Below are 22,455 nucleotides of genomic sequence, written 5' to 3' on the forward strand. Positions count from 1 at the left end.
ACTACTTTCCGGTCGGGATTGCTCTGTCATGCTGATAACGCGCATGCCGTTCGTGCTCGCCACGTTAAAGGAAATGCAGACAATACTGATGACGATAATCGTTGTGTGGCGAAAGGGTGTAATTTTGCTTAAGAGTGCATGTGTGACTGCGGTTTTTCAACTATTTCCGGACGAACCAGAGGCGTGGATACCAAGAGCTTTATTTAAATATGCGGAGCAAAAAATTTCATATTATAGCAAAATTTTAATAAAATTACGTACAAATTGTTAGAATAAAAGCGAAGGCCACTGGAGGCGGCGAACAGCAAAACGTTGGCCATCAGCAGAATGTTTTGCGGTGAAAGCAACACTGTGCCTGATGTATCAACATCCGGATCCTCCATGGAGCAAGCCGAGCAAGTAGTCGAGCAGCTAACGTAGTACCGTACTGCTGCTTTGATTAGATGATCGCGGCGACGTAAACGAACACTGTTGCTTGTGATTAAACCGTGCGGTACGTATGAGTTCATTTTGTCCATATAAACATTCTTGACGCTGACGTCAACACAATAAGCGAAGTATGCTTATGTGTGCGATTGTTCTATGTAGTTTTCTTTGCTAGCCCTAAACGTTTGGTTGTGAAAAACTGTTCGATGACGAAAATTGTGTCACAGGCTGTCTGTTAATTTTAGTTCTTTTTACGTTTTGCAGGCTGAGCTCACCAGCATGGCTCCCGGTGGTCCTGCGGACAAAAAGAATAATGTCCTTCCGTTATGGGGCAACGACAAAACGATGAACCTGAACAACTTGATACTCACGAACATACTGTCGTCACCGTACTTCAAAGTAAACCTCTACAAGTTAAAGACATACCACGAAGTTGTGGATGAAATTTATTACAACGTAAGTTATGTGGTATTTGTAATCTGTTCACAATCGTTGAAATATTTTACGCGCTGTAACGGGAACCGCGATCTTTGCAGCATGAGTGTTTTTGAGTCGGTGTGGCTACATTTGTTCATGCGTGGTCATGAACAACTGTGGCCTTTTATGAGCTTCATAGTTTAAAGATAGCAGTAGACGATATATTGCCTACGCATTGAATTTTAACCGTAAGCTGCCCTTAATCTTGTTCATTGAAACTCGTACTTAGGTGCAGCACTTAGAGCCATGGGAAAAAGGAAGCCGAAAGACATCGGGCCAGACTGGCATGTGTGGAGGGGTAAGATTGATGCCCATTTAATTTGCCTGCATGCTTTCTCTCCGAAGCGGTGACAGAGGTTTGTCGTTTCGATTGTGTGCGGATATTTTTCTGTATGTTTGACCTATTATATATGATGTTTTGCACAGTTATTATGCCAGCATTGCCGTTTGATGTTCATAAACACAGTGCAGGTCTAAGGTGTGTAGTCTTTGTTCTGCCTGTGCTGAGCTGTAATGCTGTTTATGTACCAACTAGTGGCAGATATAGTGATAGGTTAATTGCAGTAATGTGTACTATTTATGTTTTGAAAGCAAAGGATATAATTTTCTGTTTCATGCTGTGCACAGACACTTAGTGGCATCATGGTTCTGGCATGCTTTGGTAACAGCCATTGCCTCTGTATTTTCTTTGTGGCAAATCAACAACCAGCAGTAAGGCAATGCACTATTGGGTTGTTATACAGTCCTAAAAAATCTGATGGTCAAAAGTACCTAATTTTTCATAAGCATATGTTGTCTATGAGCTAGGAAGTAGTTGGGCCAATTGCAGGTGCCGTTTTTGGCTCAATGCAGCGAAAGTCTTCTGTGCACTGTGGTCTATGAAAGATGCATTCACTTTCAGTCAGTATGAATGGTGTGGCGGTAAATGATGCTGGGTATATAATTTAGGCAGATTGGTGTACATGACTAATGAGAGTTGGAGGTTTTTCAGAATTATTCGTGTGGATTTTATATCGGTGGCAATAAATTTTTAAAGAATAAGGTCAGTAAAAAAAAATTATGTACCCTTAAGCAAGTGAAATGACTGCATCATGATGTAGATGTCATCTCATGCCATCTCTATGCAATACTGGTGACATTGTCTGTACAATCAAGGAATAAAAGTGGTGACAATGAACCCATTGCAAAACCTTCAGATAGCTTCCCTGTACAGCAAGAACTTCTTCACTGTGGTGTTGTAGGCCATCCTTGAGGCAGCAATTTTGTACATTGTGGCGTCTTCTGATGTGTAGTCACTCTGCAGGCTTCTGTATTACTGTAGAAGTTTTATACAATCTTGCCAATGCCTACTGTAGTGTGGAAAATCGGTGTGCATCAGGTGCATGTACTGACCACGTGTACACCTGCCTTGCACTAGAAGCAGCTATTGTTGCATCAAATTTGGGCCTCAATTCCTTAATTATGCCACGGCCTTTTAAGGAATTGTCAATCAATAGTATCTGCCTTAAATATTTTGGAAATGGGCATGTACACCACGATGAACAAAAAAAGAGGTTTGCTTACAGAGGCTGCCAGCACCGCAGCGAACTTGCTGTGCACCTGCAGATGCACCCTAAGCGAGGGTACTTCCCATCCATAACTTATGTATGAAACTGAGAGCACATTGTACCACAGGCTGCTAGTGTAGTTTAAATATTAAGCAGGCAATGCCATTTCTGTCTTCAAACTCCAGCTAGACACATAAAAAAAACATCATCATTACTGCAATGTTGTTGCAGGCAGAAGCCATGGTAAATAAAAAAAATTGAGATTGATTAGTAACAAGCACTTTCCTGTCCAGGTTCCTGGAAGCCAGTACTGACAGATGATAGTGGCATTTGTTGGTATGAGCACTTCATGTGCTGAAGGACACGTTAACCGCAACCGACACAAGCAGATCGTAGCAAAAGGGTAATTGATTCCTTGAAATGGATGAGAAGGTTGAATATATGCAGGTCATACTCAAAGTAATGGCGACAGCTTTTCACAAATGATTATGCTGCATTACTGACCGCAAAAGGTTATCACTTTATTTAGTTCATTTTCTTCAAAGTTTCCATTTGTCTGCAGACATTTTTCACACAAAGAAGCTAGAAAGTACCCCTCCGATAGAACTCTGTTCCAGCCTTGTAGAGACAGTGACACACTGCTGCACTGATTTTCTGGCGTCTCGTATCGTTGGCCTCAAAATTGATCGTATTTCAGGTGGGTGCACAAGTGCCTCCCCTCCTTTTCTGTCAGTTCCCTCCACTGTCAAGCTAGAACTGCGAGGGCGTGTAATGAGCAACGACACTTCTACAATGTTAATGTATTGAGCAGTATTTATTTTTCAGTAATCTAAGCTTACAATAATCTCCTGAACTGCATTGTGCCCTATTTTCTCACTAGCATTCTCACTGTCTTGTGTGTCTTTTTTGATAACTGCATGAGTGGTCTCATTGTTGGCTTCAGTCGTGGCTTTCCCTGGGTGACCGCTCTGAGGCTGATCTTCAATGCTTGTCTGACTACTTCAAGCTGTGTGATCCTTTCTGGCACACTGTTTGAGCCCATTCTCATCATGATACGTAATCTGAAGCCTCTTAGGAATTTCTGTGACTAAGATTTGCTCTGTCACCAGAAATTCTATCATTGACGACGTGAGACATCATGTGCTTCCATGTTGTTTAGTGTACTGGTGCCTAGATTCCGTACCCTCTCAATGCCGAACGGCCATCCATGATTGCAGGAAAGATGGCACCATGCACTATCATATGCCCATTCTAGTGCACTTTCAGACTTGCTTGCAAAAAATTGTTGGTCATCACTTTCAGTATGGCCTTCTCATGTAATGAGTCACCTTTTGATGTGAATTGTACGGTAAGGGAATTTCATTATTATGTCATTTAGTGAATTCATCAGCGAATTGGTCACCTAGATGTGGACCAAGTCATCAGTTTTGGAAGAAATCCAAGTTGAATTTAATTCAAGTTGCTTGCAATTCAATTGAACTTTCTGCAAGCAAGCACTAGAGAAATGTTTTGCTGTACAAATGTGACTGATGTCCTACAGGACACAGCTTATTTGTGTTTATTCTTTTGCCTTATAGAGATCATCAGTACATGTAAGTTTTTATTAGTAACACTGAAATTTGCTACTGTGCAAAGTTTAAAAGTGGTCAACAACCACAGATTAGTGTTGACTTGCTGAAAATTTTGTTTGTTATGCAGGTACGGGGAGTTGGAGCAGGGGGGATTGTCTCCACTGCATTCTGCATCCTCTACAAGCTCTTCACACTTAAGTTAACTCGCAAGCAGCTGGTTGGTCTCTTGAACCACTGCGATTCCCCTTACATCCGTGCACTGGGGTTCATGTACATCAGGTATGCTGTTTGTGAATTCTTTTGAGTAGTGTTCACATTTGTGACTGAGAAATTGGTATAGTCAGCCTGTAATGCTTTGTGTGTGTGTGTGCGTGTGCGTGCAAATTTTGTTTTTCTTAGCATTTGTCTTGAAGACCAGCTGCTGAGACATCTCGTTTGCACATCAGCATGTAACTAGGGGCTGAGGGAAACCTCCATCTTAGCTGTTCATGGCATGAGACATGAGCATGTGAGTCGAGAGTAAATTGGTTTTAATGTTGCATTTTAGTGCCCATTCATTTCTAATTGAACGACAAGCAGAATTCAACTAACTGCTGTTACAGAATACAAATATTTAGGAGGCATCCTCACAAACAATTTATCCTGGATTGCACATGTTCATAAATTGGTACCCAAGGCTAGTCGTACTGTGGATGTTCAATTCAAATTTTCAATCCAGCTCTGATCAAACGTAAAGAATCTTTGTTGCGTGTCTAGCGTGTGTCCCTCTTTAGAATATGCATGCAGTGTTTGAGACTCCTTCATGAAGTGGAACATTGACCATGAATTCATAAAGTGTCTGGGGGTCTAGGTGCCTTTCTCCTCATCCCCCAGCTTTCGCATTGTGCTTAACTCAATCTTCAGGGACCATCGCCGCAATGGCAATATGGCGGACACTGCTAGCGTGCCGGAACTAATTTTCTGCTCAAACCGTGCTTCTCTCTTGTGGCGTCAAGTCACCGTGCAAGCATACGTCTCCGGGACGCGCCCCGATTGGCCTCCCGAGTGGCAGCTCCCGGTGCCTTCTCCACCCAAGCTCTCTTTCGCTGAGCACTTCATTGCCGCGGCAGATGCTCACAGGCCCGCAACAAGTTGTCTGCATGGGACCTTTGCTCTTGCGACTCCTTGTTCTTGCGTTTGGTGGACCGCTACCCAGTTAGCCCTAGCGCAGCGCATGCGTATGCTTGATCGGTCTTGTAGGGAGCCTTTGCCCGTAAGCACCTTGACTGTCACGCTGTGCTGTATCTTGGGTCAATAATCCCGTGTTTGTTGGTGATATGACCCTGGAGCCTCCTCTACGCTGTATCATACAGTCGACGAAGACTGTCGTAGCACCTTTGTGTGTCACAGAGTGGAGGAGCATCATGCCTTTCCCTACCGTCGCTCGTACGGTGAGCCTTGTGCGAACCCATCTCTTACAAGTTCAGAACAGCTTTCTGTGTATGAGGCACATAATAAGGTCATCTGTTATACTGTATAGAAAAAGTGTACAGATTAAGAGGAAAATATCTACTGCTTTCCTTATTGTACAGGGAAACCTAGTTAAACCGCAGTTGGCGGGAGCTTGAAAAAATATGTACTAAACGGTGCTACTGTTTAACCGAAATAGCACGAGATCGCCCACTTACCTGTCAAACACGGAACTCTGAGAGAATGCGATGAAAGGGTGAAAAAACGTGCGGTATTTGTTCACTTCGCGCAACGAAAGGGTTATTTTCGTTTGATGCCGCCACAGCCTAGCAGTGACGACAGCGGCCTGAAACTTACTGAAACTGCGTACCAGCTTTTCAGCCAGCCCCCTCTTCTCGGCAAACACTCGCATGGCAGACTCCTCGTTGCCGTTACATATTCTTCGTGCACGCGTGCAGTAGCGCTGCAGAAGTCTCAGGGTGCCTTTTTCATTGCGGGGTGCTGTTCTCGTCGCGACGATTGCATTCATGAGGCTGACGTAATGTTCAGCTTCTGCCACTGTCTGGCCTGAGTCGCCCGTGCTGACGCTTTCCGTGTCGTCCTCATCGCTGTCGCTAGTCCGCACTTCGGTAACAACAGAGGCAATGATGGCGAAAAGTCGAACCTCGTAGCTGACATCGCTTTGTGGTCGCAGCAGCGCTGCCGAGCAACTTCTTTGCATTCCAGATGCCACACACCGTAGTCAACAGCAAATCCCTGATGCGTGCCAGCGCCGACTTCTTTGTGTCATGTTCGACAGCACGAACAATGTCTTTTTCTTCTATGCTGAGCACCTGACGTCTTTTTTATCCGAGCTTCGGCATGATGCGAGTCTTTGCTTGCATGACACACAACGCTCTCTGGCACAGCACCAAAATGATGTTGATGTTGATGTGACTTCACGCACAAACGCACAGAGTGCTTGGAAGCCGTTCTTCCGATCTCAAGGCTTGTTGTTCTGCCGGGTTGCCCGATGGAGACGATGCACCGCCGTATTTGCGTGACGAAAAGTGGAAACACTACGTGTTAACCGACACGTACGCAATAAGCTGGTACGGTTCATGCGGATACAAATCCCATTATGTTCAATGGCCGCTGAGTCGGAGATTTGACTTTACTACTTTTAAAACGAAACTACTGTTTAAGTGGGTACGGTTTAAAGAGATTTTACTGTATAAGGTGTTTAAGTCTCTTACAGTTGATTCATTATAAATGCACATAAGAAACCTATTTGTGGCTCCTCACACAGATAATTTAAAAGTACATCAATACATTTCAAGTAAACAATTTTGAAACATGTGTATATTTTCAGATCAGCATATTCTCACTTCATTGTCTTGCTGTTGCTATTCACATTTCTTTGTGTCTTGAATAATTAAATTCTGAACTGAACATCTAGCAACACTATTTTATTGTCATGTCATCAGGCCTTTAGGCCTCCAGAAACTTGTATCAACCAAACTTGTACTGTGTCGAAATCTGACAACTCCATCTAATCCACTGACACTTGTTTGTGTTTCCCTTTCCTTGGCACCCATCCTTTTACTATAATAAATCACTGGTTATCTGTTTTATGCATTATAGGATATACCCAGCTCCCCCCCCCCCCCCGCCCCATTCCTTTCTATTAATCTCAACTAAAATATTTGTCTGCTCTTGAACTAATCTGTACTGCCATTGTTTGATCTCGTAATGTTACATCTGCAGGGTTCGTACACCTCCTTTAAAACTTGAATTAAAAATATATAGATTCAAGTGCCATAAAACTTGAAAATAAATGCCCTCCTTGATTTCTTGGAAAACTGGGGTTGGGGGCGACTTCTGAACATTCAACGTAACAACCGATCCTACATACCGTATTTACTTGCATAATGATCGCACTCACATAATGATCGCACCCCTGAACTTTGTCGCTAAAATTCGATTTTTTAAATTTCCCGTGTAATGATCACACCCCAAACTTGCTGCAGCGATGTGTCGTGTGCCAAGTCTAGCTAATAATCATCATACCTTGCTGGTGAAGCAGCGCACTGACACGGACACAGTGAAGACACACAAGAAAAGATGACACTCACTGCTGCTCTTTTCTGTTGGCGGTCGTCCTGGAAAGCACATCCATACACTCTGTGATGAAGCGTGGACGCTCTTCCTTGGCCACACAACGCACCATGGATTTGGTCAGTGCTACTTTTTCTGGTTGTGTGAAGGCCGACTCGAAGCAGAACTTCGGGCCGAGTCCAACAATCCTTTTGTAGTTCTCGGGAATGGTGGTGTCACCTAAGGTGACCACCCTGCCATCTGATGGTTTGTTCTTTGGTTTTGTGGTCTTCTTGTCTTGGTTTCTTGTGTGTCTTCACTGTGTCCGTGTCAGTGCACTGCTTCACCAGCAAGGTGTGATGATTACTCACAGACTAGCCCAACTTTCCACATTACTAGCTAACAATGATCGCGCTTACCATCTGTTGAATGTTACACGAACGACTCTTGAAGACAAACCAAACAGTCTGCACGCACCAAACATTCTTAAGCAGGTGCCCCATTTCATTCCTTTCACCACTTTCCGCACTTCCGTGACAAAAAAAAAAAAACTACAATCAAGCTTGCCTTTATTATGTGTAGGCTTTATAATGCTTGTAGTCAACAACAACAAAAAAGGCACCTTTCGATTCTTCTCATCTGCACTCATGGGCATGCGAAAAATCGCGAATGGCAACGATAGCACCTACGTTTACACTGATACGTTAGAAGTGTACCCTATTCATACGCCGATGCTTGTAACACAGCTAAGATATTCGCCCACCCTTAGCGGAAAAGTGCCGTATTAGGATAGTAATGAAGACAGATGCCGCAGTTTTCACAGCATGCTGGCCATGTGTTTCTCTGTCACTGGCAGCTAAGCGTGCCCATCGGTTTCTGTCCCCTCAAAGTGGACATGGCTACGTCATTGCCGCAAACTTGCAGACATTAAAGATATTATGCATTATCGATACGGAAGAAACTGTTTCAATGCATGCAATATACTCACGAGAAGAAAAAAAGTCGCGTTCGGCTTGCTCCGCCAGCCGCCATTTTGGTTTTGGTGTCCCGCACTACATACAGTGGCAGCTGCCTATTTGTTGACCTGTTGTCATCCCACAGCAAACGCGGGATGAAAAAAATTTATTTTTTCTTGTGGGAAATTTAACCCGCATAATTGCACTCCTGAATTTGCGTCAATTCTTTTTTTTTTCCAAGAAAGTGTGATCATTATGTAAGTAGGTACGGTATATGCTCATTCCTAGTTGGTTTACATTGCAGCCATCATGGCTTCTTTCTTTTTAGGCCTGGACTCTAGAAATGCCTAGTGTTAAACAAGCTTCATCCATTTGGCTTTAAAGCCCCAGTCGTACTCGAGAAACAACACACGCGGCTTGCTGCTAGTCGGTGGTAAAACGCTGCTGCGGCAGTGAAGTAACGGCATGAAAATCTTGCCTCTCTTTTACTTTGCATGTAGATGCGAGATGTTGTGTGCTTTTAACTTTGTTTACTGAAAGATCGGTGCTGTGCTTACATTCTTCGGCCTTGATTCTTAACACGAGTCATGCAACATCACGACGACGTTGTTGCCACTGTGATCATAAATATGTTGGTGTGCTTCATTCTGTGGTGGTGTCGCCATGTTCAAAATATGAGAATGGGGTACTGGGTGTCGCCTCCCTCTTGTACAGAATCAAATATGGCGCACTGTCTCCAAAAACCTTTCCATTGGGACATCTCCATTTAGACTCATGATTGTAAAAACAGTTGCAAACCATGACAAGAAAAACAAGCGGGAATGAGAGCTGACGCGAGGCAGCGATAGTGCGAAACAAGTCATCCGGCTGACACCAGGCGAGAGTGCACATCGAGCGATCGAACGAGTCTGCATGACACCAGTTTCCTGCACACACGTCATTGGGTTGCTCTCATTGGCTTTCTCCGTCCATGGCACGAAAGAACTGCCGCACAACAGCTTCCGCGGCGCATGTTTTGCTGCCGCCGCATGCATTTTTGCTCTAGTGAGGTCAGGACTTAACGTGACGAGTACCTTTGGGTGAACCCAGACACTAGTAACCCTTCATCATGTGAATTGGGGTGAGCGACATTGCTACAATGGGAAAGTCGACATTGAAAATCCACATGAACGTGAAGCATGTGTGCAATTCAGTGGTTGCTTAGTTGTGAAGAATTGCAGCTAGGAATATCGTTATATTAACACGATAGCATTAAGGGCCCCACGACTGAAAAATTCCGGCGTCTGACGTCGTTTCAGCAAAAAGATATTCAAACTGCCCATACCCAGGCCCTCCATGTGGCGCAAGGAAGCTACTGAGCTAATTTAATTTCTCAAGCTAAAATACGTAGAAAAATTGTAAAGTACGACTTACACACAACCTACGGACATGATAGCGTCGGATTGTAATTTGACTATACGAGAAAACGTAATTCTGTTATGCGGAAACTCAAAGAAACCCCTTTTCCAGCATTCCTACCATTCACAGACCGGCCATGGCGTCCGCCATTTGCATGCGCAGGCACATGAGCATCTCGAAGGCCACGGAGCAGTGCGTTCGGTTCCTTGCAGTACTTACAGATGGTGCTCGCCTCTGCCACTTAGCAGCCCACGCAAGAGGCCGCGTTTCTACCAGAAAGCCCGCTTTCTTGCATAGTGTTTGCGGCCAATGTTTCCTGGTAAACATTGCGGTTACGTTCGCTCCAGTTGCCGGGAAGCATAAGAAGCGGTCTGGGATCTTTGAATGCTATGACGTTCCACTTTTAAAGGTGAAGCTTAAGTATCCTCCAAAAAAAAAAGAGAAAATAAACTTTATTAAAAAGAATGGTCTGGCAGTTTTGGTTGTGGTGGCCTCAGGTGGCGGCTCGAAGTCCTTGGACTCTGGCGGCATCTTCGGCTTGCCGGACGGCCCAGAGCTGGTCTTCCAGCTCCAAACTTTTGAGAGCAGCCTTCCAGCGGCGGCGATGCTGGTGGAGAAGGCCCCTGGTGTCCCCCGCAGCCGGGGCGGCATCGGGAAGAAGCGAGCTCGAGGCTTCCTGTACGCTGGTAACGAGCGCGGTTATGGACGCATTGCGAATGGTGGCGGTTTCAGTATCGTTGTTGCCTCCATCTTTTTTGAGTTTATGCATATGACTGAACTTTGTTTCAACTTCTTTGAATATTGGTCTTCAGCAACCTTGAAAGTCTTGGATTTTGCATTGGTTGTTCTGTATGAACCCTGCATCTATTATTTTCTTTTTCCATCACTTGTTGTGCAGTTCCTAGCTTCCTTTCATATGTCTTTGTTATCCTGCATATTGTGTCCTGGTAGGTTAATACTGGCACAGAACACTGGTAATACATTTGAACCCCGCAATAACGAAATCGTCGGGGACAGCAATATTTTTCATTCTCGCGAGAATTTTGTTATTGCAAAAATGAGAGAAGGCAGACAAAAAAAAGGTACTACATAACAGAGTGCTCACGTTTTATCGAAAAAAATTCGGTATCTCAGTCTGCCGTCCACGGCCTCGGAGGAGTTTTAATGCTCGATCCTCACAACTCGAAATATGTTGCATGGTCACATCGTCGTCATGCGTCGCGAGGAATGACTGCATGGTGTCGGGTGCGTCGAGCACATCTCACAGGCTCGCTTGCTTGGTCATGGTTTCATCGCCATCATCGCTGTTGTCAGAGCCGCGCACACTGCTGACTGGCGTCATCCGTTAGTTCCTTGTGGACGACCAAGTCATCGTCGACAGACAGGAAGTCGTGTAGACACAAGCCGTATGGCACGGTTTCATCCACACACCGAAGCGCATCCCATGCCTTGCTCAGTGTGGAAAATTCATACACATCAGCAGATACACTTCCACCTTCTTCTGCTGGTTGCTCACTCTTGACGATGCAGCTGATCTGCTGGTTATTAAAGCCCGCATGTTGGGAGCAGTTTTTGATCACGCTCGCTTTTGTTGTCATCCATGCTGCAGCAACCATCTCTACGGCCATGAAAAGGTCCACCTCCGCCATGTGTTTGTACTCTATGTTCAGCAGCATCCGCTGACTAAGCCTTTGATGCTATGCACACTTAAGCTTCTAGTGACCCCTTGGTTGAGAGGCTGCGTCGCAGTGGCATATTGGCTTGTAATGAAGCTTGCCGGTACTAATCTAACCTGAATAGAAAACAATAATAGACGCCAGTCGACTACTGCATTTATGACAGTCATTTGAATAAAATTGCATTTGTTTTAAGCTGTAGTTCCAGAACAAAACAAAAGTGTACTGATGTTCCTGGGGGCCTGAGGTGTGCCCCTTGCCAGTTTTATGGTACTGCTGATGCCAGTCACCCACTTAAGTGGTGTAGTATGTGATACACACCTGAAAGCTCTATTTGCACCTGGGGATCTAAGCCTGCTAGCAGGACTCATATGATGTATAGCATGTCACGACACAGGCCGAAGCACTCCATAAATTGAAGTTCATGAACCCAGACGATACGAAAACATGCTCAAGCAAGCAAAGCTTTACATCAGATTTTCTCTCGGTGATATTCTGAATCCACACAAATGTGAGGCAGTTTACAGCTTTTGAGTTTTTTTAATTAATAAATGTACATTTAGTAAATGTATACTGCTGTACAATATCGAATTGTCTAACAGCTGCTACAATGACACTGGCACTAACAGTAGGAAATTAATATTTCATGGAAATAGGCAGGGGACATGCGGTACTAGCTAGCGCATGCACATACTCAGTGCCATGTGGATAACTGCGAAAGTGCACACATATCTCTACAACAAACAAACTAGTCAACAGACAGAAAACCCACTATGCCTCGCTACACGCCACTCCATGCTTGGGCCGCTGCAGGTGATGCAGCTCTGTGTACTAGTAACATGTTTCCGTGCCATTTATGCTTTGCACCACAAAGCAGCAAGCTCGCCGGTACACACGTTGGAACACTTTATCAGGCGAGTCAGTGCTCCTGTTTATCTTACTTCGTGGTTTTGGATGTCTAGAACCAGTTGAGCTCGGATGACTTGCTTCAAATATTGCATTAGGATCACTCATCCCGACTCTGTGCCAAGCCTGCTGTTTTAGCATAGTGCCAGTAATGCTGTTGCTTGTAGACGCCGCTGTCTCCAGTGCTGATGCCCGCTAAAGTTACCAGGAATATTACTGCCGGCATTTTGGAAAGGCTCTATGTGATCTGTGCACAGCCAGTGGGTTGCTATTTTCATTATTTCACTTATCTTGGAATGTTCTACAGTTTTTGGAGCTTCGAGTTCTCTTTAGCACCAATTTTACACCTCTTATTTTTGGTGCTTACACTGAATATAGGCTGTGATGCAAATTGGTATTCTACTTATATGGGGTCTGTGCATGTGTGTAGATGTTTGTTTGTTTGTTTGTTTATTTATTTACTTATTGATGATACCTCAATGCCCTTGTGAGGTACACTGTACTTGTCAGAAAATCTTGCCACCTGCTCAAAATTGCACTCACTTTCAGGTTTACACAGCCACCTGCCGACCTTATTGATTGGTATGAACCGTACCTTGATGATGAAGAGGTATGTAGATGTGTTGTAAACATGGTGTTTCTAGTTTTTGCTGGTTCCTAACATGCACATGAGCTTATTGTGTGAAATCTGTTGCAAACCTTACTGCTGCCTCAACAAAACACCCTTGCTACTCCCTGGGGGAGTACGCTACAAACAAAAATACAGAGTATCTTGGCCTTCCTAGCAAAGAATTATGAAAGATAAAACATCTCATTGCACAGTCATGTCTGCATACAAACTTATTGTATGCTGCAATGCAGTTTACCAGAAAGCTAAAAATGCACTGACATGCAAATACACTAAGAGCCTGCTCCCCCAGGTGGTCTTTCCTTTTATAGACGTTTGATGTAATATAAAAGACGATCGTTCCCCCTTCCCCTTTTCTTTTTTCTCTCTCTCTTTTTTTTTTTTTGCTGCTGTTGCTGCTGCTGGTGTCATTCACCTTGAGTTTGCTTTTTTTTTTTTTTTGGTAAGTCACTATATTTGCTTGGTATAGGCCAAGTCCAAGTGTAGGTCAGTCCTTGTTAAATTTGAATCTCAACAAGAATGGGTGGTAGTGGTGTGCACATCTTTAAGATTCAAATATTCAAAAATGGGGGGAAAATGTGAGATGAAAAGTTTAACATAACAAAGTTTGGACTTGCATGCATTTAAAAAGACGAATGAACTTAGTATTTAAGTGATTTAAGCAATTAAAATGTGCAGCTCCTGGTGGATATACAGTAGAATCTCGGCAATACAAATCTCTCATTATCATGTAAAAGATTCACATTATTCAGGGCATTTGAAATTAATATGTTAACGCAGCAGAAATGGACTCATGGAAATTTATTCACATCTTGGAAAGATCCAGCCCAATCACTGACCGATTTTTTGGACACACCCTATACCACAAAAGGAATTCAGAAGCATTTTGAGAGACAGGCTATATTAAGCCTTTCAGTGTTCTCCACTCTCACCAGTCGGACGTGCGCAGAAATAAAACGTTGGTGAGCTCCAAGGTAGTTCCACCATCTTCTGTATAATTCTAAAAGTGTATTTTCTCATCTCTCTGGGTTTGCACAGTCTAGGTTTTCGTTTGCACGCTGCGCAACACAACCTCTTATGGGCGTGGTTGCACTGCACAGAGTGCACATTTGCAGAAGGGAAGGGTGTCACCTGAACCACTACTACTATGTGCACCACTACCACAGCGATTCTCTGTTCAAGTATTCGTACCTTAGGACAGGGTCACCACTCTTGCATGTTTCTGCCATCTGTTGTACATTTATAGTTCTTTTCTTTACCGCGATAGCGGCAGCGCTATCGCGGAAGCGTGCGCGTTGTAATGAAACTAAGTAGGAAATACAAAACTATGCTAGGAATGTGATGACCATACTAAGGGTGGATTTGCCATTATCAGAGTCATTTTTTTTGCTCTGCGTAACCGAAAATAAACCGTTTTGTTCATTTTATAATATTTGAGTAAAAAACCCAATACTGGGAGTCTGTCACCTCTGAAAAAAACCTGACACTCAAAGGGTTAAATACTCTTGCTCAATCTTGAACTTCAGCTCACTATCTTGTTACATGTTGTCAATGCAGTCAACACCCATTACAGGGGACTGTAACGATCCAGTGAGAAAGGTCCCTATATCTGAAGTCCGGTCTATCTAAAATTAAGACTAGGGTATGTTGTGAAATGGGGGAACTTCACACATATATCTGTCTAGTGTTTGATTTTTCAAACCCAGAGGTAAGTGCAAAAATACTGTAAAGCTGAAAATTAAAAAAAGGCGGATTTCCAGTAATGGTACAAACACATTATCAGCACAGTGCCTCGCTGTTTGCTGTTTTATAGATGCTTGCTTCCAACAAATGGCAGTTTCCCCACACAACGGCAAGAATTTGCTGTTGGGGGAGAAAATAGGTTCAAACTATATTTCTGCTGTTACAGCCAGCTCCTGGCCATGCTGGGTGCCTGATTGTGTCATCAGTGTCAACACAAACATCGGCTGCAATTCGTCTTTCACATGAAATTATGGTAAATTGAATTAACTGGTGTCTTAATTTTATCTTACATGACAACCACTGTCAAACCTCTAGCACAAGCAGGAGCTGCGGTATGAGGCAAGTTCAAATTGAAGCTAACATCCAGTGGCTGCTACACTGCATATGCAACAGCTGAACCGCGTCGTGCGTTTCTTAGCCTGAATGCCGTTGATAGCAGCCTACCTTCTTTTTTGTGTGAATAGATTAGATGAGAAGATAAAGCGTCCTGAAAAAGACGCATTTTGCAATCTTTTACGCGCCATTCACCTTGGCTTCTCCGAAGTGAAGCGGGCTGGGCCTAATGGCACCCATGGCACTGAGCCGACAGCAGCGGGCCACAGTGAGCCACTTTCTGGTCATACGAAAAAGTCGGCATTAGCCAGTAGGGTGTCGAGCAGCGCGTCACTGAGGAAAATTTGCCACTACAGTCGAACCCAGCTATATCGAACTCACAAAAAAACGTCTATCAGTTCAGTATAGAGCATAACTCGATATAAGCCTGCTAAATAACTGGATGTCATAAAAGCACATACCATATATAATATCGCTTTATTGATGAAACTAGCTTAGTTTCCCATGAAAAGTCCTGTATTTTCTTCTGCTTGGACAATTTCGCTGCCTGTGACGCACGCACATTGTCTAAGGAGTCAGAGCAGCTGAGGCCACAATTTTCCGCTTTCGCGCAGAAGCACCGGACTAGTGCGAGCACACCAATTACTTTGGAGGATATGGGCAAAGGGCTGTCGTTGCTTTCCTCATTGTGCCCACTTTCACTTGTGCTCGGTACGATGTCGGCAATGTAGTCTTCGTTTTCGGGCTCTCCCGTGGTCACAACACTATCATGTGCACTCACAAACTCGTCCACCGTTGATTCGGCGGCAGCTTCCGGAAATTCTGACAGCTCGCTCCAAACTTCTGCAACACCGGCAACTGCTTCGCTGCATTCGTCAGAATTCACAATCATCACCGAGCACACGCAAGCCGGCACGGCTGAAGCAATTTCGGATGAACCACTTGTACGCGTCGGGCGCCATGTGCACCGCGTCGCGAGTTTGGCCGCTTTAGCTTTAATCTCCCCCGTATTCTTCAAGATCGTGCTGCGAGTGTTCCTCGGAATCTTGCACGCTGCGGGGACATCTAAATTCTCACCGCGTTCGACCCAATTTATGATTTCGAGCTTCACGATAAAATTCACGAATTCTGCCACTTCATTCTGCTGCTTCACTGTGGGAGAAGGTCCACAAGGCACGCACAAAATGAACCAGAAAAGCAGCGAGACAACTCGCACTTTCGCCATCTTGCACGACGAGAGCACAAGAGCCTCGATTGGCTGTCTGAGCAAGCACTGCGTGCGGGCCAGGATCATTTTGCGGGCCAGGATCAGCCATGGGCAGCACCTATGGCTCCCGCTTCAGCATGAATTCTCGTGATGGCTACGCTCTCACTCGCATTGATCGCCAGGAACTGTTGAAATGAGCTTTCGCTTTCTCTAAACTCACCTGAAGCTTTAGTTATAAGAGCATAGTGCGTCAAATTTGTGAGATAGTTCAGAGATTCCGGCACCCATAGGCCTAACGAGATGCATCCGAGATGTGTGGTGGTTAGAGGAGTTGGTGTGGCTACCGACTCGTCTGGAACATAGGTCACATCATGGTGCAAAAAGTGGCGCTGCACTCAGTACAACTTGCAAACATTCGCTTTAACACAAACTGAGCGGCAAAAACGCAGCACGCACAAAGGTATGAGCCACCATGAATGCCTCCCTCCCCTCCCCCTGGCGCCATGTGCATGACTAAAGACTGCATGTTTCCTTCCCACTTTCTTCCCTTGTATGTGGGACATTGAGCCACGATCGTCGTTACCCCTCGGGCACAGTTGTGCAATACACAGTTACTGCCAGAATACAATGCCGCCGTCTGTCCCCTTTTCTACCCCCTTGGGGGGCCTTTTGCACGACAAGACAGTGCGTGAGATTGAGCTGTGATCATCAACCTCCCTCGCATGCTTTCACTCACACCTACACAATGTGACAACAACGGCAAACAGGTGCCTGGAGCGTCCATATAATTTCTCTCGCAATAAAAGTAGGAGACATGGTACGATTTGGCATCTGACACAGCGTCGGACACAATCGCACTTGCCGAATGCCATATCAGACGCTGAATCGTACCGTATGGCTCCTACTTCACGGCAGCAAGTTCACGGTGCAATCATTATGCCAGAACAAGAAGCACACTTCTTGATAGGAAAAGTGGGTGCTGTGTTCATTACATGAGTGCATTCATTATGCAAGTAAATGCAGTACCATATGTAGCCGAGTCAGGCAAATTGTCTTGTTACAGCTTTAGTGGCCAAACAGCACTCAAAAAGCTGGCATAGCAGAAATTTGTCCATGGTCACAATATTTGTGGCATTGTGCATGGAGATTGTGTCAGCAAGATCAAATGAGACAGATCGCAAAATTGCAGTGTGCACTCACCTATCAAATAATCCTGGAAGCTGTTAAAGTGGATGGATCCCCTTTCCAAAATGTTCTTGGACATCACGGCTGACCCTAGAATTGCTACATTCAGTAGCGTTCCAGGTGCCATGTATTGCTTTTTATCGATGCTGCACTGGTCATCAACTTTTGTGGCTTGATACTTATGAGCATGACCGTAGCCTTATGCACAAACCCATCCACACTTGCGCAACAGTGAGGAGGATTTTGCAGCTTTATATTCACAGAATGCAGATAGCATGAATGTCGGTCATTTCATTGGTGATGCATGGGTGCACAGGGTCATAGGGAGTAATATGGTATGAATGCAAACCAAACTGACAGACTGGCCCATTTGCTGGGTCATATGGTGAAAGCACCTATGAATAACAGCACAGTTGAGTCATTCAAAGTGCCTCGAAAACAATGAAAGTACTGGCCAACCACATGTTGTGGCTTCCTCTCGCATGTTACTGCTGGTGGTCATGGCTCTTCGATTCATATCTTCAAGAATGGTGCGGAAGAGCTTCCATGTTGCCTAAAATTCTGAACATTAAAGAAAATGTTTAATTAAAATTTCGAATTTTACAACTCCGTATCCTGAAATTTATGTCAGCCACGATGTATCACTGAGATTCTACTGTAAACTTTCACTGTGGGTTTATCATATTATTAGTGAGGACACAAGAAGCTGGGGTTTAATTTTTAGCAGTGACAGAAATTACATTACAAATAGAACTTTTCCGAAAGCTCCATGTTTGTTAACTTGTTAGACTTTTCTTTTGTATTCTTTTAGAAATTTCAGTGAAAGATGAATATTTGTGAGGAAGTTGTTTACAATTGTTACATGATATTGCACTGCATATTGTAATATAGAAAATTTATTGGTTAGGCTTAATTGTTACAGTGAAACCTTGTTAAACCGTAGTTGGCCGGAGCTCGGAAAAAGTACGTACCAAACGGTAGTACTGCTTAGCCGAAATAGCATGAGGTCGCCCACTTACCTGTCAAAAACGAAACTCTGAGAGAGTGTGATGAAAGGGGAAAAAACATGCAGTATTTATTTACTTTGCGCGACAAAAGTGGTATTTTCATTTGATGCCGCGGCGGCCTAGCAGCGATGACAGTGGCCTCAAACTTACTGAAGCTGCGAGCCAGCTTTTCAACCAGCCCCCTCTTCTCGGCAAACACTCGCATTGCAGAATCCTCGTTGGCGTTGCATATTCTCCGTGCACGGGCGCGGTAGCGTTGCGGAAGTCATGGGGCACCTTTTCATTGCGGGGTGCTGTTCTCGTCGCAACGATTCCATTTGTGCAGCTTCTGCCACTGTTGGGCTTGAATTGCCCGTGCTATCGCTTTCCGTGTCATCCTTATCACTGTCGCTAGGCGACACTTTGGCAAAACAGAGGTAACGATGGCGAAATGTCAAACCTCGCAGCCGATATCTCTTCACGGTCGCAGCATCACTGCCGAGCAACTTCTTCACATCCCAAATGCCACACACCGTAGTCAGCAGCAGACCCATGTCACGTGCCAGCGCCGACTTTGTGTCATGTTCGACAGCACAAACGATGTCTAAATTTTCTTCTATGCTGAGCACCCGGCGTATTTTTTTATCCGAGCTTCAGCATGACGCCGGTCCTCGCTTGCAAGACGTCACAACGCTCTCTGGGCATGGTTGCCAGGTCCAAAATGTGAAAAGTAGCCAAAAAATCTTGGAAAGTAACCAGAAAAGTAGCCGATTTTGGCCAGATGCATAAATGTAGCCAAAGAAGTAGCCACGTTATGGAAAAACGTTGCATTTTCATTTATTGTGTAACTCTGAAGACGTTATCATTGCCAACGCTTCAAGCTGCTTTTAGTAAATGTACGAACATACAAAAAAAATATTATGAAGCGTGTATAAATGACTACAGCTAACAGTGCTTTGATCAGCAATAGGACTAGAATATTATCACAAATCAGAATCACAGCTGCAGGTCAGGTGTAAATGTTTGAGTTCATCTTGGCAATAATTTCTGGAGGAATGTCAAAGCTCGAGGCATCCTCGAGCGATCGCTTTTGCGATTATTTACGTGCGATTGTGCGTCTTGGCATCGGACGCGTCGCAGGACGTTTGTTACGCTGTGCAAAGTGAGATGCCCAGTCGCATGGAATCTTGCAAAAGTGATCGTATTCCCGAATACAGCTGTATATTTTCAAGCTGGCAACGTGCAAATGGACCAACTACGCCGAGAGTGCACCGCCACACTGGCTGCTGCCATGCTGGTAGCATGTTTACGCTTATCCCGTGGCCAGCTGTCCGAGTGTTCGATTTTGCAAACTTCAGGCAGCTTCGGGTTGTCCTAGGATCCCAGCTCACGTGACTTCCTATCGGGACCGGAACTACCTGGCTGCCGTCTGGCTGCCAACGGGCTGCCAGAACTCCAAAAATCGAAGAAGTCCAATGTGTAGCAGGCCTCATGCGAAACATCAATGCGAAGATGGAACACGCTGTGACGTCACTAGTGTGAAATCCTTTGCATGAAATGAAAGCACCCGAATCAGATTGACGATGATGATGGACCAGCTTGAAAAGATTTGAAGTGCTGTGGTCGTGCGTTGGCCTAAATATTTGCTAATGTTGTGGCATAATATGAGCTACACAAGTTTCTATCCAATTTTTACAATAGTCAAGCTATTTCAAAAGTAGCCAAGTAGCCAAGGCATTTTTTTTCCCGCCAACAGCCTAAAAATGTAGCCAATTTGGCGCAACGTAGCAAAATCTGGCAACCCTGTCTCTGGGACGGCGTCGAAATTATGTTGATGTGGCTTCACGCGCAAATGCACAGGGTGCTTTGAGGCCGTTGTTCAGATCTCTGAGGCTTGTTGTTCTGCCGGGTCACCCGATGAAGACGACACACCGCCGTGCTTGCGTGACGAAAAGTGGAAACACTACGTGTTAACTGAAACGTACACAATTACCTGGTACGGTTTATGCGGATACAAAACACATTATGTTCGATGGCCACTAAGTCGGGGATTTGGCTTTACTACTTTTAAAATGAAACTACTATTTAAGCAAGTACGGCTTAACAAGATTTTACTGTATATCATTTAATTACATCCAGTACCATTGTGGCACTAGTCTATAAATAATAAGGCTAGTTAATCTCTTACCCTGTGCCTATGTGGCATGTGTAAGGGCACCCTGTGCTGTGCTGTGGAAATTAGTGCCAGAAGAAGCACCTGTAGTGGCGGTGCAGACATTGTGGATATGGGAAACCTGTCACATTGCAGGCAGTTACCCGTTTATCCGTGCTGCTGTGGCATGCCAGTTGGCTGCTGCATTCTTGTATAGTTTACATTTTTGCCCATTTGACTGCTTCGTCATGAGCCCTGGCTTGGGTAACAAAAAGTGTTTTGTAGTGCGGAGTTGGGAGGCATCAACCCATGGCGATTCACGGAGAATGAAATTTTTTCTTGAAATTGCACCGAGAGACGAAATAATAAAACTTTAGCTTAAGCTTGTTGTAAGGGTGGACTCAAGAAAAAGATGTAGCCAGATTGTATAGAACTTGTACAGTTTACTGGTGCATGAAGTGGTGCACTGGTGTAGAATTGTGCATGAACCATACTTTCAAGAACTTTTTGTAATGTCTGCATCATGTTTTATCATTGCTAGTGATAGTAGTGACACATTTGGGAAGCTAAATGGTTAACGTGTTCAAAGTGGGCAAAGTTTTTGGTGGGAAAACTAACTTTATTAAGTGGAACATTGTAAATGGAATTCATGCATGCAGCATGTTTTGCGTGCCTATTGAACTGTCCACAAGGCGGCACACTGGCATTTGGCTTCTGTTGTAAACTGGAGAATAAAAATTGATTTGATATGATTTATGCATGCCAATGCATAAAGAGAAGTCTTTTAATTGGCACCACTCATAAGCTGGAGTTAGTTGTGTGTTTGTATTTTTTCTCTTCTCTGCTTTAGTTTCTATCTGTTACAAATTATTTAGTTTTTTTCTTCAATTTAGGCCATTCACTTCCATGGGCTCTGTGAGAGTGTGACTGCCTATCACGCAACTTAATATTGAAGCTAGCGCCTCTGCATGAGGAGTGATTGTGGTACACATGTCCCAGGAAAACCTGCCTCTTGATACATGACACATTTGTTATAAACATTCAGTATTAATGGTCTGGCATGTGAGGTTCAAAGGGGCCCTGAAACACTTCTTGAACATAGTAAGAAAACATTGTTAATTTGTACACGGGGCTTCTGTAAGCATGCGAGCCAGATATTGCACTGCATGCAGCAGGGAATTCACAATCTTGTGTCGAAAACAGTGAAAAATCGCTTGCTCTCGCTTCCAAAGTGTCATCGCAAGCAGCTGGACCCGCCAGCAGCTATTGGCTGATTTTGTGATTGCGAGAAGGTTCTCACTAATGCATAATTGCTAATATTTAGTTGAAGAAATGAAACATATACCTATATAGTGTTTCTGCAATCTCAAAAAGACACAAAAATAGTGTAATCTTGGCACTGCTGGTCTATGCATGACATTTAAGCGTTACGCACATGGCCTTCGAGATGGCAGTAGTGTGCTGCATAGCCTAGTCTACTGCGGCCACTACAGGGTGCCACGACAAGCCCATTTGCTGCCAAGGCACTCAACTTTTGGGCAGGGCTTTGCCCCCTTGGGCTTCCCCCCTGTGTAGTTTCCAGCATGCTAGCGGAGACAAAAAGAGCGAATGCCGCGTATCAGTGAGCTACACTGCTTGAGGGATTCGAAAAGCGTTTTTGCCACGAGATTCATGAGACGACGCCCTTTAATAGTGAAGCCGTTCCATGTTTAAAGTGTTTCGGAGCCCCTTTAAGCACA

At 44.4% G+C, this 22,455-nt stretch overlaps 1 protein-coding gene across 4 annotated transcripts in view; it reads left to right on the plus strand.

Moving 5' to 3' along the window:
- Positions 1-363: 363 nt before the first annotated feature.
- LOC142557264 (uncharacterized) overlaps positions 364-22,455 on the plus strand; it is a 36,793-nt gene continuing 14,701 nt past the window's right edge. The window contains exons 1-7 of one of the 4 annotated variants that reach the window (XM_075668979.1): positions 364-493; positions 691-882; positions 1,133-1,201; positions 4,028-4,042; positions 4,149-4,300; positions 13,032-13,092; positions 15,020-15,106. In XM_075668979.1, coding sequence (XP_075525094.1) covers positions 706-882; positions 1,133-1,201; positions 4,028-4,042; positions 4,149-4,300; positions 13,032-13,092; positions 15,020-15,106 — 561 coding nt within the window. In that variant the 5' untranslated portion in view covers positions 364-493; positions 691-705. The remainder of the gene's footprint in view (positions 494-690; positions 883-1,132; positions 1,202-4,027; positions 4,043-4,148; positions 4,301-13,031; positions 13,093-15,019; positions 15,107-22,455) is intronic. The other 3 variants (XM_075668991.1, XM_075668985.1, XM_075668999.1) reach the window with 3 other exon arrangements.

The sequence above is a fragment of the Dermacentor variabilis genome, chromosome 1 (assembly GCF_050947875.1).
Source record: "Dermacentor variabilis isolate Ectoservices chromosome 1, ASM5094787v1, whole genome shotgun sequence".
Lineage (NCBI taxonomy): Eukaryota > Metazoa > Arthropoda > Arachnida > Ixodida > Ixodidae > Dermacentor > Dermacentor variabilis.